Raw genomic sequence first — 16,110 nt, forward strand, 5'->3', positions numbered from 1 at the left:
ACAAGCTTCCCTGCTAAATGTGCCACACTGATAATAAAAATGAGATTAATTATCATTGTCACCATACTGTTATTTGTAGCTAATGTCATAATTCCCAATAAAGTATTTCAAGTATAAAGTAATTGTACCCAATGGAGTGTTCAAAGCGGTTGTGGGAAGCCCCTGGAAAGACATAATAACCTCCTCCAAGTTGTTTGATGTTTCTTAAGCGCTGAAAGTGTGGAGTATCGATGATCTTCACCAGCAGAGGATGCAACTGAATGTGACCATGGATGGGGTCATTGAAGACCTTGAAGATCTTCACGAAAACACACACACACAAACACACACACACACACACACACACACACACACACACACACACACACACACACACACACACACACTGCTTAAGAAATAATTAACTGCAAATGACAGATCTCCTTTTTAGTTAATATAGTGTTGTCCACATTATCTTACCTTCCTGCTGTCTTTCTTATTCTGTTCTGCCATTTTTAATCAGCTGCTTTCAAAGATCAGACCTCACTCTACAGAACTAAAGTATTGTGTGATAGTGAATGAATGTTGAGAGGACTACGGTGTTTGTGTAATTACAGTGATCATGTATTTATAGTGCTCCTCACCTGTGGGCTGGACTGTAGCCTTGTCAGCTGAGAAGCTTTATGACTGGTCCTACCAGTTTGAATCAACAAGTTAATATAATGAGTGAATAATAATGATCATCATGTTAATTCATTTTCAATCATCCTTTATTTGATATGAAATGGTTTGTGGAGACCATTTCATAAATCTACATAGTAAACTTATATACATGGTAAGAGTTATACAAGGTCTCATGGCTTTGTTTTGCACCTCTCTCTAACTTGAACAATCCCCATTTAGAATATCACAAATCCCCCCCCCCCCCCCATCCACTTGTACTGGGTTTACTGGAGCAACTAAATTTAAGCTTAAATTACACACCAATTATATTCCTCTATCTATGTGAACAGGCACAATGTATTTTGCTTTGTGTGCATTATAATTTAGCTGCTTCACATAGATATTAATAATAACTAACTAGTTTTCTGTAGGTGCCTTAGATTTTTGTGCATTGCTGTATATGTGACAGCATGAGATCATGATGCTCCACCTCTCTCACTCATGAGAGCTACAGACCACAGACGGCACTGACACGACTCCTCACAGGTTAGGTTGGACTGAGTTAAAATAGGTTTTATCCAACTAAAAAGAAATAAAATGACTATTGAGATCTCAAAAGACAAAACTAAATAAAGTCTGTCCCGCACTGTGTTTAAACTCCTTTCCCTGACACTTCTTGTTCCTTTAGCCAGTAGCACCAGCTCTGCCAACCATTTGTGCTTATCCACATGCCTCACAACGCACTCTGCAAACTTAAATCAAAGCTCAAGAAGAGACTCTTTGAGACATAGATGATGAAAGCAAAGACATCTCTGTAAATGCGGTTGGCAGCAGAGTGAGAAAGCTCAGCTGTAGCAGTAATCCACAGGGTGGCAAAGAAATAACCAGCCAGGACATGTTGAGTTGGCAACAAAAGGTGCAACCCTTTGGCAAGACTGGTTCAGTATATCCCATTAAGGCATGTACTTAAAATTCTGCAGTATAACTGGCTGTACACTCATTATACGTTTTAACTTGGATTTCTTTATGGAGCTTTTAAGAATTATAAAGGAAACAGTCCCTAACCCATGTGAGTAACATAACCTGGGTTACAGTCTCAATATTGTATAAGCACATGCAAGATACTTGGGGTCGGTATCTGACTACAAGACCATGATTGGCTGGACATTTTTGCATGGTAGGCAATTTTCAACTATAGAACTGACCAATAACCATTAAAATATAATTCATATAATAAAATTTAAAAGATATGCAAATAATTATAGAAAACTGCTTCTGCTGTTCACAGTTCTGCCCTCACACCGTGATGTAAATCAGAGCAGGTACTTGTTCTTCCAACAGCACTATTCTGATTTTAATTCTCCCAGATTCTCTCTCAGCCCCATTAAAACACAGTCTTGGACACAATGTCCCATAACCTTTTAATTAAACAACCTTGGCTGGATGTGAGCCTGCTAGATGCTACTTAAATCACCTGATAGCAACATGACCATTATGACCAACAAGCCATGTTCTGGTCTGTGTGACTGCCGCTGTTAGCTTCCCTTATACAGCAGTGGCATTGCAGTGGTGTGTATCTCTTATATTATTATGTTGTGTTCTTTATAAGCCTGTTGTGTTTGTCCCTCATATATAGATTGAATATATATATTAGCTGTTTCAGAAATTCCTGTGTCAGATGTTGGATGGTGCTACAGGCAGCATAATGTTCAGCACAGCCTCTGCAGACTCTTCCACGTCTGTCACACATGATCATTGTGAAAATGAACTTTGTATGCATTACAATTTTACTGCTTCACATTGATACTAGTAATAACCTTTGATCAATGTAATTATTAAACTATCAAACAAAAGCTTGTCAGGAGGAAATAAATGAACAGTGTTCTTTAGGTGCCTAAGATTTTTGCACACTACAGTATATGTAACCTGGCCACATGATGCTCTCCTCTCTCATTCCTGTGAGATGCAGACCAAAGTCAGCACCAGCAGTACTCCTCACACTGTGTACTGTATGGCTGACATGGGACAGTGAGTCCAGCTGTAGGCAGAATACGTTCAGCTGACGGGGGACAGTGAATCCAGCAAATTATGAATGTTGCGCATATTCTGCCCAGAGTAAAAAAACTCCGCTCCAGTTATGTTGAGAATTACTGCAGTAAAAAATCGGGTCAAGTCCTGGTTTAGGCCTGACAGTTGGATTTGGGGTGATAACCTGAAGTCAGACTGACAGAAATATTTATCATGGTACAGAAGGAGTTCCAGACTCTCGAGATGAACTGAGTAACCCCGATCAGACATATTGTCCTCTCCTATGTCAAAAAAGTGAAACTAATTGTGGAAAAGAGCTTCAGCTCTCTCCATAGCCTTGTGAAATGCATAGATGTGTTACAAAATCCATGGCTGGGGTGATTGGGAATCAGGAGCGGTTCCAACAATCCAACCGGTAGCTGGCGAGGGGTTTTGCTCTGAGCACAATCATCATACTGATTAACAATATTTAAAACATCTTGGGATATGCTAGGCCACCAGTACTTGTTCCTTACTATTGCTAGTGTACAGTGAACACCAGCATTCCTGAACTGCACAAGGTTTGTGTCCACTGGAGAAGGGGAGGGCAGTGCCTTGTAAAGCTTACCCTGAGGGCAGTCATTGGAGGTGGATCAGAAGTTGAAACGAATAAAATACAGAGTGCATCTAGCTTGACTAGAGTTCAATCATTTCACTGCCTTAATGCATTCCAAATTCTTATGGCCAGTAGGAATCTGGAGTGAGTGAAGAGTATCTTTCCTCCAGCCAGTGCATCCACTCTTCTAACGCAGACTTTATGACCTGTAATACTCTGTTCCCTATACTGTAATTTATCTCTGCAGGCAAAGTTTGTGGGAAAAGAAAGTGCAGGGATATAACTTGGCAGGTGTACCATGGTGCTGTGCCTGTTTTGGATGCCTCGACTTCCACTACAAAAGGTAAGGAGGGATTGGGATGTGTCAGAACGGGTGCTGTAGTGAACCTTCTGTTTAATTCCATAAAAGCATCCTGTGCCTCTTTGGTCCAAATAAGGGCTCTGCAGTTCCTTTACAGAACAAGAACGAGGCCAGTCAGTTACTGCTGACACTTTAGAGGTATCCATGGTGACCACCCCCCCCCCCCCCAAGAGCCTATGACGTAGCTTAACAAGTGTATTTCTTTTGGAAATCACATTTGTCCAATTTCACATACAGCTTATGTTCATGAAACCCGAGCAAAACTGCTCTGACGTGCCCCTCTATTTTGTGTGAATAGTATAAAATTGTAACATGGGGCAGTTAGGAGGTGGATGCATGTGCAGAGAAGAGTGGGATTTATGAGGGGCAAATCCAGACTCACAGTCATTGTAACTGTGCAGGGACCGTGAGCCGGGAATACACGATTAGCAAACAAACAAAAGCACACGATGGCAAACAAGGGATGCAAGCCATAGCAAAGAGTCTAGGAATCACATAGAGGTTAGATGTTACGCATGGTCACCCTCCTGGCATCCCTGTTTCCATGGTTTTCCTGTCATGTTGCTGTTTTCCTTTACATCCTTGTATTTCCATTTCTTGGTTTCATCTTCTCCACCCCAGCCCCCTTGTCTGTATTTCCACGCCTGTTATTACTTTCACATGTGTCTGGTTTAGAGTTAATTAGTTCATATATTTAAACCTTGTCTGGTTCCCTGTGTCTCGGCTGTTCATTGTATGCAAGTAGGTTCATCGTTTACCCAAGTCTAACCGCTGTATGTATTCCGTGTATGTAATGTCATGTTTATTTATTCTAGCCTTTGTTTATTCAAGCCCCCGTGTGTTTCGTTTTATACGCTGTTTGTGTTTATTAGTTGTTTGTGTATCCTAGCCTTGTTCTTGTCATGAATCCTCTTACTCTCCGCATCACTATACTGACCCTGCACTACCCTAATGGCCATTACTCTGGATTTACTCCTAATAAAGCTCGTTCTTCTCCGCACTTGCGTTAGCCTCCTTACCGCTCTACGTTACAGAATGAAAAACCGAGACACAGAGATCCAGACGGGGTTTAAATATATTAACTAATTAAACCAGACACAGGTGAACGTAATAACAGGTGTGGAAAACCAGACGAGGAGAAAACGAAACTAAGGAACGGACCTACCAGGAAGTAAAGGAAAACAGACATGACATGGAAACCATGGACATGACATGGAAACAGGGACGCCAGGAGGGTGGCCATCCATGACACTAGGATAAACAAAGGTTAGAATAAAAACAAGGCTAGGAAACATGAAAGCATGGATTAACACACAGAGGCTTTGATTTATATTCAGTATATACAGTATATCACATACAGGCTAGGAATTACAATAACCAGACAGAAACACAGGGAACAAGACAATGTTTACATACATGAACTAATAAGAGTTAAACAAGACACAGGTGCAAATAATAAGAGGTGAAGAAACTAAGGAACGGAACCACAATAAGGAAGTAAAGCAAACAATAACACAAGACAGGGAAACCATGACAATAATGACACTATAAGGGGCCAACCGTGACAAAAATACCAATGTTGACCACTACCCATTTATTTAACATCTCTGAAGACTTCACTGACAAAGGACTGGAAAACTGAAGCAGTATTTACCAAGCTGTAAGACATAACCAAGAGTTCATAGTGGTCCCTCACAGTAATAAAAACGGTCTTCCACTCATCACCCTCTCTGATACATATCAGGTTATAACCATAATTTAGTAAATGCTGTTGGCTGGTGAAGCTGTTCCAGAACTGAGGGGACTAGTAGAAGCGTGTAGTGATTATTCAGTATAATAACATTTAATCCACAATAATCTATACACTGCGTTAACCCCTGTCATTTTTCTTCTTCACAAAAAACAAACAAACAAACAAACAAAAAAATACAAATGTTGAGGGCTGTTTGTAGCTGAGCTTTAGTGATTCTGTGATGTATTCCTCCATGTCAGCTGATTCAGGGAAAAAAAATAAATGACTCTTGAGGGGTGTGGTGTCTGGCAGGTTGGTAAGGTGGTAACTGAGCTGTTTAGGATTTACTAAAAACATTGGTAAATCAGTGTGTTCACCAGCAACAGTAAAAATAGAGGGTGTGTCGCGACTCTTGGTCTTTGTGGTGAGACAGGTTGTTGCCAAACAATGACAGCAACAGGTTGTAAAATCCCACTAGGTCAACAGTTTCTGAAATACTCTGACCAGCCCATGTAGCACCAACTATCATGCCATGTTCAGAGTCACTTAAATCAGCTTTGTTCCCCATTCTGATGCTCAATTTAAAGTTCAGCAGGTTGTCTTGATGCCTAGATGCACTGGGTTGCTGCCATGTGACTGGATGATTAGATGATTAGATATTTGCATTTTTGAGCAGTTAATGTGCCTGTTATGGCCCTATTACCTACCCCTCTCATGAGCATATATATATAAAACTGTATCAACTTGAACCTCCTAATGGAGAAGCTTTACATGTCCGCTGTCTTAAAAACTCAAACCTCATATTTAAGAAGCATTACAACTAACCACTCGAAGGCCCTGTGCATAAAGTTCACGTATACTTATAAGGCTCTATCTAAGAACCTAGCCAGACAGCAAAGTCCTAACTCATAAGGCCCTATTCAAACTCAACACCCTATATCAAAGAGAGCCTAAAACTGACAGTGATTGGACAAACTCAGAGCTGTGTCTACCGTGGCACGCATGGTGACTACTGACTAAGACACTACGGGGCACCAACACATAAGTGACAAAGGTTTCCCATTGTTCAATCAGCGCGTCTATGAGTTATCTGTGCGGCTCACTGGTTTCCTTATAGTACATCCTCGATAACCTGTAAAACAAATCTTAAATCACCACAGCATGAAGAACAAACTTGTAATGTCACAAGGGCGTAACAGTATGAAAACTGATTTGTCCCAGCATGGGTGCCGCTTGTATTAAATATTCAAAAGCACAAGGATGTCTGATTTTTAAAGGTTGTTAAATCCCCCCCCACCCACCCACACACAAAATCCCATATAGTAGTCCCATATCTACTCAGTACAGTACAGGCAAACAGGGAAATGTCTTTATCTTCAAGGAAATTTGCACCAAACACTAAACCAGCCTCTTTCTTGTCAAGCTACAGGTCACAAGGAACACAAGTGAAATATGGTAGTTCACACTGAACACATTGCTGACTGCAACTCTTCCTCTGATTGGCTAGTACTCATTGCCTTCATTGTTTAGGTTGGATAGATTTAGACATGAAGGGGTGAGGTGGTGTGTAACTGTCAGAGTCAGAGCCAATCAGAGTAGGGGCGGGTCTTTGTGCAATACAGTGGGTGCAGGTGGAGGGAGTGAGAGTTGCTGGACCCGACAGGACATGTCATGTGATTCACTTGAATTTAGATAAAGACTGTGATTGTATTAATCATAGTCATTTTTTCAACACTTTTAACCTAGGGATAAAAATGTGTCTTATTTGTCAATAAAATGTGAAAACAATAAAATAATAAAAAAAATACATTTCAAATACACAAACTGTCCATCAAAATACAAATTTCAGCATGATCAAAAATAATTAAGTACATATTTTAAAAACATTTAATTGAAATAATGCCCATCTATGGGATTGAAAGAACTTTTTAAGAGTTAAGATGTAAATCACTGAAGCTTTCTCTCGACTATCTTGGCCCTACTCTCTTTGCAGCTTCCCACCGTAGATAGCAGGGAAACTTGGCCATGAACATCATAAGGGGTCTATGGGAGACTGCTGTGTGTGGTGGTAGTAGATACACTACACAGATCACACAAACTCATGGAACACCCACCTGGTGTCCTTAATGATGGGATCTGTTGTTAGCTGTCAGATGAATGCAATGATCTCTCGCATCCCTTTTTTTCGCATAAACTAAATATTTCTCTTTCCTGTCCACATGTGAGTGAAGAAAGTCTTGTACAAAAACACTCCCCCTAGTGGTTTCACTGATGAACTGCTCTTTCTCCTGTAGACCCTCTATGGTTAGTTCATAGAACATCACTTACCTCAATCACCCCATTCTCCCTCTTAATGATGGGATTTGTCTGTCAAAGGCATTAATTTTCATTCAGCCATACAGCTGATCATAATTAAGCCATTTATCAATGCTGTTCAGATGACAGCTTCACATGCATTTAAGGCAATACGGACGAGTTTCATATAGTACTCTGTATGTTCATAGCACAAGGTTTATAGCAGTGTATATCTTCAGAGCAGGAGGTTCATAGCAGTGCGTATGTTCAGAGCAGTGTGTATATTCAGAACAGTTATAAAAAGATGGGAGGGTAATGCAATTATTTATTCTTGTAAGCATTTTGTTACATTCATATAATTAAATAATAATATTGATCCCAATAAAAACATTTTTCAAGTGATAATTTAACCCATAATCTTTCAAGAAGTAATACAAAACATTCATTATATTTATAAAGAAGATCCCAGGAATAATCACAGTGTTATTGTACTCATTAAGGGCTAATAACTGTAATGAACTGTACTGATGAAGGGGTAATAACTACAGTGCAGTCTACATGTCAAAGATATGTTAGCTACTTCAGATTTCCACATGTAAGATTAAAACATATTGGTATGCATATATAGAAGATATATTAGCTGTTTCAGAAATGCCCATGTAAGAGTAAAATATATTTGAATGTATATGAACCAGATATATATTAGCTGTTTCAGAAATCCCCATGTAAGATTAAACTAACTAAAACTTCATATGGACTCAGTTATTGTGGTCCTCTATGTGCCACCATTACTACTTTTAGTGTTTTAACTTTCTAAAATCACTACTGTTGAAAAAATATCCTAACTGTTTCTATCAGTGTTAAAGGAGTTTAGTCATTTGAAAGCAATTTGAAGTTTAGTGCTTTAAAATGTGTTTGTGTTTCACACTAACCATCTAATTCTTACTGATCTGTTTTTTTCACTTCTTCCCAAAATGCTTCGATATTCTGTTTGGCCAGTTTTTCAACATCTTTATTTTCTCCCCTGTAGAAAAGCATGACCTTGGTTTCAGAAAATTTCTCAGGCAGGAGGTATGAGACCTGTAAAAACATGAAACAATTCACACATCACACAGTTAAATTAAAAAGTTGAAACAATTCACAAGTCCCTGTTAAAAAACAAAGTTGTATTTAAATCAGTCAGAAATGTCCTGCAGTGCTGCTATTGTCCATGTAAGTAAACTCCAGGACATGCACATACATGTAGACCTGCTTGTATACACTTTAGTATGTGCAGTTTTTTGGATGTCAGCTACCTCTAATATTACAAAATTTGTATCACACAAGTGGAATAACAGATAACTATCAAATAAAACAGCTTCTGAATCTAGTACCTCATCTTTGGACAGTGTGATTGGTTTGTGTGGATCATCTTTGGTGTAGAATCGCAGAGAATCAACTGGGTTCTTGTCTTTCATCCCATAATTGAATTTTGCAAGCTGTAATGATGGAGACAATTATTTCAGTAACAATTATAGATTAAAAGTGTACAAGTACATGTATGACTAAGTGAACTGCTCTAGACAAATACTAGACAAATATTTTGTTTTAATTTTTTCTTTTTTCAAATGCACATTTTCTCTTTACATTTACAGCATATAGCTGTCATTTATGCAAAGCAACTTACAATTATGACTGAACACAACTTGAGCAATTGAGGGTTAAGGGCCTTTGTCTCAGCTGGTCCCTCCTAGCTTCCATGTTCCAAGGTTTCCCTGTCATATGTATTATTTTGGTTCCATTCCGTAGCTTTGTATTCTCCACCACTCATTTGGTTTTCCACACCTTTTCCTTGTTTCTAGTCTTATGTTCATGTATTTAAACCCTGTCTTATTCCCTGTGTCTTTGCTGTTCACTGGTTGTATGGATGGATGTTTGAATGACCTTTATTTATGTATTTGAAAGCCCATATCCATAAGTTTGCATTCCATACCTTTTGTGTTTATCCTAGCCTCTATTATAGCCTGCTTCACTTGTTTGGCCTCGTGTGGTGTGTGTTTTTTTTTTTTTTTTTTTTATCATGTATCCTCGTACTCTTAGTATTGGCTCAATGACCCTGGACTACTCTGACGAATCTGAATTTGGATTTGCCTCTAATAAATCTTGCTCTTCTCCGCACTTGTATTCGCCTCCTTACCGCTCACCGTTACAGCCTTGATCAGGTACCCAACAGTGGCAACCTGGTGCTGATCAGTCTTGACCTGATTACTAGTCACGTACCTCTGAGCTTGATTATCTGATTATCTTTTGAATTGAATATTTGTTAAGATAAAGACAATGCAGATTACAAGCCAAGTGTATTTCAGGAGTTAGAAGACTATAAGAAGCTTTAGTATTTTAATAGTTAAAATTTGGTTCTGTGCTGCACAGCCAAACTGAAGCTCCACCAATGAAAAATCATGTCTGCTACACTGCAAATGTATATTTCACGGACTGCTCCTCCCCTCATAAGTTACATGGTACAGCCCGCCGCGTGCAGGCAGATTCACAAATGTACTGTGTCTCTGTTTTTGTAACCACACGATTGCACGATTGCACACACGAGTATAGGGTTAAATGTTAAAGTCTTGTGTGTCTATTTAAACTCCTGTCTGTGTGTGCTCCCTTTGTTGGTCATTGTCACTAGCTATGTGTCTTTGTGAGTCATTAATGTAAACAGTAGCTGTAGCACGTAACGTCTGTGTTTGTTTCTACCTTTCGTATTTAAGTGTATATCGTTAGTGTTAAATGTTTAATAATGTTCACCTGTGTAGTTGTATGTCAGTGTCTCTTGTGTTGTCCATGTTTAATGCTAATAAATGTCTTGCACGAACGAGGAATTCTGCGCGCCTTGCCCCGCACCCTGCGGCACTCGAGCCAGCAGCGTTACAGTATACAATATTTCCCTGTACTGCACTGTTGGTGTTTATAGTATTTTTCTGTACTTACCTTGACTATAAAGTCTTCTGCAGAGAGCTGATGGTCACTAGGTTGTCTCTTGATTGTGTCCACCCAGGTTTTCAGCTTTTTCTGTTGGTGGGGAGTTATAATGTACTGAAGTACAGTATGAAGTACAGATTTTGAAACCAAAGCTCTAGACTCTGGGTTATCTGTGTAAGTACTTGTCTACTATTTTATTACAACTTGCAGATCACCTTCTTCTCATCAGTTGCTTGAACTTGCATGTTTGGTGGTAAAATAAGTAATACATTTTTTTCCCACTTCTGTGCTCTCATTAACATGCCATTCCTATAAGCATAAAGAACATAATCCCTATCTAGTAAAAAGGTGCATGACTAACCTCCAACTTTTTATTATCATTCAGGGGTTTCACTTTGTCAGGCTCAAATGTTCTCCCATCAATGTACCTGTACAATCTGCGCATTTCAATTCTCTCAATTATTTCCTGTGCTGTTTTCAGCTTGTCGTCTGAACTCCATCGGATCTGATGAAGAATGTCATCTGTAGATCATAAGGGAGGAAAAAAACTAAATAAAAGTTTCTACTAAAACCACTGTTTCTTGAGTTTATTTTCTTGAGTGATATATGAATATCTTCATATCAGAGCTTTAGAAAATCAATCATGATTCCTTGGATATATGCATTGATAGCTGAAGTTTATTCATCAGCCATTACTTAATATATCTCACTTCAAGTTGTGATTATTGTGACTGCTATTTATGTAATATGCATTATTTTATGTATGCCTGCTAAAGCACAGTCTATTTTTTACAGAGACAGAGGGAAAACCTGTGAGTTGCAGGTAGGTTTTGGGATCTCCTGCTGCTTCAGAAATGGCGAGGTTTTTTCCCCCCAGTTTAATGTGTTTATTAGCCTCTTTGAGTGCATCAAATATCCTGAGAATAACAACAACAACAAAGATCACAGTAAAAAGAGACTAAAAAAAAGAGAGAAATCACAAAAAAACTTGCCTCTCTCTCTAACATAATCAAAGTTCAAAAATACTGAAAAGGAAATGAAAACCTACTCTTCTGGTTTAGAACTTTCCAAACATACAAATATACAGCACATTGTTTAGTTGCACAGAAGCTCTGATTTTAGGACAGAAATCAATCTGTGATCTGAGAACGATGAGAGCAGGAGGCAGAGTCTTGATTCCCATGCAAACCAAGGCAGACCCATTATGCCTAGGATACACACACTAAATAGTGCATGTCACAGGATGTAACAACCCCACATGGAAAGTATGATATGGTTTTATAGAATCAGGATTAATTTACATGATTTCAACTGCCCATTTAACCTTGTGCTGGTAGGCAGTGTGGTGAAGCAGGTTCCGAACATGAAAGAGCTCGTACATGTTTAATGCTTCCTGATGGAGAGAAAAAAAAAAACTCAGAATGGTGATTGGACGTCGTTCTAAAACAAACACTTCCCTGTTTATGCGATCACCTTGTCTCTCATGCAGATGTGCTCGGCTCCATCATCATTAGTGCAAACCCGTGCAAACACCATGTAACGTTCGTGGGAGAAGTTGGATGTCATACCCAGATGGTGACAGTCTCTGGATAAAGGATAAATGTAGTATGTGTCATAAAATAGAATTCAGTCTTCAACTGAATCTTGGAGAGATTAAAGACAAGTTTACAGTTCATAAAAACTCACCGACTGAAATAATCCATTTTGTCCACATCAATGCCAGTTTTGGCATTGTTCACAATCTCGTACAGGAAAGACTTGTGCTGTGAACAATTACATTAGTACCATTATTCCCATGCCACATCAACACGGTATTAATGCTCTGAAGTGTTGGTCTATGGTCACTAGGACAGTGAAGCACCTTTTCTGGCTTACATTAAGAAAGAGTTTACACCATTTTGTGCATTCAAATCCAGCTGTCTTAAATGCACTTCATTTATATTCCTACAAGGCTCTACATGGTCTAAAGCAGAGTGTTATTTGAGTCCATACCTCAGAGTCTGTCTTGTCATGGAGCAGCTCCTTAATGGTTTTAATATGCTCAGATTTCAATTCATAATTTCCTGCTGCCTTAGTGCATTTGTCTTTTAACAGGTCATCAAGCTGTTTGATTTCTTCATTTACATTCTGTCCCAATTAAAAAGGTTTGGAGGTGAAATTTCCAATAAAAGGTATAATTTATTATCTTTTTTGTTATTGTTTACAATCTCACTCATGAAGGAATTGCTCATAAATGCACCTCATTTCTTTTCCTATAATGTTCTAGGTCGACTGTTCCAAAGCAGAGTGTCATGAATACATACCTCAGGATCTTTCTTGCCACGGATCAGCTTCTTGATGATTTCAATGTGACGAGATTCAATTTTATATTCTGTCATTGCTTCCCTGTATATCAGTTCTTCAAACACTTTGATGTTTTCCTTTTCATGATATCCCAAAGGGAATACAACGTTTTGGAGATGAAATTAAAATAAAAGGTATTATTTATTATCATTTTTGTTATTGTTGGAGAAATTTGGCTGTGTACTTCAAAACAATGACATTACTCTCATTATCCACATGCTATACCAACATATTTTAATGTATGAAGTGTTGAACTATGGTTAATAGCTGCTGAAGACTGAAGAGGAACTGTACCCCATTATTATGTCATTGGAAAATACAGAGAATAGGTCCTTCAGACTGGCTATTTGCTTAGCAAGGAGTGATCAAATTATAAAGTACATCCCTTTGAACCTTGAGTTTCTCTAACTAAACAATGATGAATGACTTTAAGATCCCTTGGAAAACAATAGCATTTGTTTTTTTGTTTTTTGTTTTTGTAAGAATACCCATCCATCAGCTATAACTGCCTGATTATATGAGATATACATAAGCAAACACAAAGGAAACTGTATTTTTGTGCACTGCATTAGCCAACCAAACTGTCCAATCACCAGCACAACAGGTAAACATTATGCCTTTTAACATTTTGGAATGTATTAAAACAGAAAGACATGATCTTCTAGGACAGTATATCACCTTTTCTGACTAAGAAAAAGTTTGTCATCTTATGCATTCAAATTCTGTTTGTCTTAAATACAATTTTCCTATAAGGTTCTACATGTTCTGGTATACAGCAGAGTTTAATACGAGTGCATACCTCACAATCTATCTCATCACAGATCAGCTTCTTGATGAATTCGATGTGATGGGATTTAATTTTATATTCCATTGTTCTCTCCTTGCTTATCAGTTCTTCAAACTCTTTGATCCTTTTCTTTTCATGATATTCCAAAGAGAAAACAAAGGTTTGGAGGTGAAATTTCCAATAAGCAGTATTATTAATTATCTTGTTTGTTATTGTTCAAAACTCATACATGAAGAAATTGGACGCGTCTTAAATGTACCTCATTTATTTTCCTATAATGATCTATGTTGTATGGTATAAATCAGAGTGTCATATGAATACATACTTCAGGATCTGTCTTGCCACGGATGAGCTTCTTGATGTTTTCAAATTGTTGGGATGTAATTTTGTATTCTTTATTTATCAGTTCTTCAAACGTTTTGACCCTTTGCTTTTCATGATATTCCAAAGGGAAAGAAAAGGTTTGGGAATGAAATTTCCAGTAAAAACTATTAATTCTTATCATTTTTGTTATTGTTCACAATCTCTCTAAAAAGTTCTACGTGGTCTAGTATAAAGCAGAGTGTCATGTGAGTCCATACCTCAGAAGCTGTTAAGCCACGGATCAGGTCCTTGATGAATTTTATATCCTGGGGTTTAATTTTGTATTCTTCCATTTCCTTATCAACTTCTTCGTCTTTCATCAGGTCTTCAAACATTGTGATTCCTTGCTCTTCATGCTGTCTCAATGGAAAACAAAGGTTTGAAGGTGAAAATGTCCAATATTATGACTATTTTTATATTTTTATAGTTTGTTTTAGTTGAAAACAGGATTATACATAAATAATGTTGAGAAAAAAGTTCAGAAAAGCAGATAATAAGAATAAACAACAACAAAAAACAACAATGGAATAATTTTGAGATGTAGTGAGATGTATTTTTTTTCCAAATAAACAAATAAAAAAATACATTGAATACTAAAATACTAATAACACTTATTTAGGTTTATGAGAAAGTTAACATTAAATACAAGTGGTAATGTTGTACCTTCCAGTTTGGATCCTTTTTCTTCATAAATTCCTCAAATAAATGAGAGAATGGCCCATGGCCTTAAATCAGAAATACACTATCAGTCTGGATTAAGTGTAATAAATGTTAATTGAACTAATCACAATTTGCTTCAAACATCAAACAATATCCACACATATAAACTTAACTCCCCACCTACTTTATTCTATGTATTCTATATTATGTTTGTACAATACACCAGTACCGTTACCAGTACCAGTGAGACTCTGCTTGACATATATGCACTCACAGTTTAATTACACATACACATATATATTTATTATTTCTGTACATATACATAATGTAAGCAGAGTCTCACTAGTACTGGTAATGGTCAAACACTAATAGTCAATAATATTTTACCCAGGTCATGACACAATCCTGCAATCTGCACACAGAGTTCCTCTTTCTCCTCTTTCTCTTTCTCTTCATTTGTTCTTTCTTTCTTTTGGGAATCATGCAGATTTTTTACAAGCTTCCCTGCTAAATGTGCCACACTGATAATAAGAATTAGATTAATTATCATTGTTATCATACTGTTATTGGTAGCTAATGTCATAATTCCCAATAAAGTGTTTCAAAGTATAAAGTAATTGTACCCAATGGAGTGTTCAAAGCGATTGTGGGAAGCCCCTGGAAAGACATAATAACCTCCTCCAAGTTGTTTGATGTTTCTTAAGCGCTGAAAGTGTGGAGTATCGATAATCTTCACCAGCAGAGGATGCAATTGAATGTTGCCATGGATAGGGTCATTGAAGACCTTGAAGATCTGCATGACACACACAAACACACAACACACACACACACACACACACACGCACACACACAAACACACATGCACATTGCTTAAAAATAATTAGCTAACTGCAAATGACAGATCTCCCTTTTAGTTAATATAGTGTGGTCCACATTATCTTACCTTAGTGCTGTCTTTCTTGTTCTGTTCTGCCATTTTTAATCAGCTGCTTTCAAAGATCAGACCTCACTCTACAGAACTAAAGTATTGTGTGATAGTGACTGAATGTTGTGAAGGATTACAATGTTTGTGTAATTACATTGATCATGTATTTATAGTGCCCCTCACCTGTAGGCTGGACTGTAGCCTTGTCAGCTGAGAAGCATTATGACTGGTCCTACCAGTTTGAATCAACAAGTTAATATAATGGGTGAATAATAATGATCATCACGTTAGTTCATTTTCAAACTTCCTTTATTTGATATGAAATGGTATTTAGATACCATTTCACTGATAAAGTCAGTGATGTTCCATGCTTGCTTTTATTCCTTGAAATGTTTTGGAGGCAGCTGATGTTTACTCATGT

General features: G+C 37.8%; 1 protein-coding gene across 1 annotated transcript; it reads right to left on the bottom strand.

The window, feature by feature from the left end:
- Positions 1 to 7,969: 7,969 nt before the first annotated feature.
- On the bottom strand, positions 7,970 to 15,810 carry LOC145659862 (deoxynucleoside triphosphate triphosphohydrolase SAMHD1-like). The gene is made up of 17 exons (XM_081723245.1): positions 15,708 to 15,810; positions 15,388 to 15,557; positions 15,152 to 15,285; positions 14,768 to 14,829; positions 14,323 to 14,460; positions 14,067 to 14,171; positions 13,754 to 13,870; positions 12,915 to 13,031; positions 12,604 to 12,738; positions 12,298 to 12,374; positions 12,085 to 12,196; positions 11,913 to 12,004; positions 11,422 to 11,528; positions 10,973 to 11,133; positions 10,621 to 10,701; positions 9,027 to 9,131; positions 7,970 to 8,733 (listed from the first exon to the last, which is right to left on the bottom strand). The coding sequence occupies exons 1-17, from the start codon at positions 15,738 to 15,740 to the stop codon at positions 8,596 to 8,598; spliced, it is 1,884 nt and encodes a 627-aa protein (XP_081579371.1). The 5' UTR covers positions 15,741 to 15,810; the 3' UTR covers positions 7,970 to 8,595.
- Between the last annotated feature and the right edge of the window lie 300 nt (positions 15,811 to 16,110).

The sequence above is a fragment of the Electrophorus electricus genome, chromosome 1 (assembly GCF_041902795.1).
Source record: "Electrophorus electricus isolate QZ-2024a chromosome 1, ASM4190279v1, whole genome shotgun sequence".
Lineage (NCBI taxonomy): Eukaryota > Metazoa > Chordata > Actinopteri > Gymnotiformes > Gymnotidae > Electrophorus > Electrophorus electricus.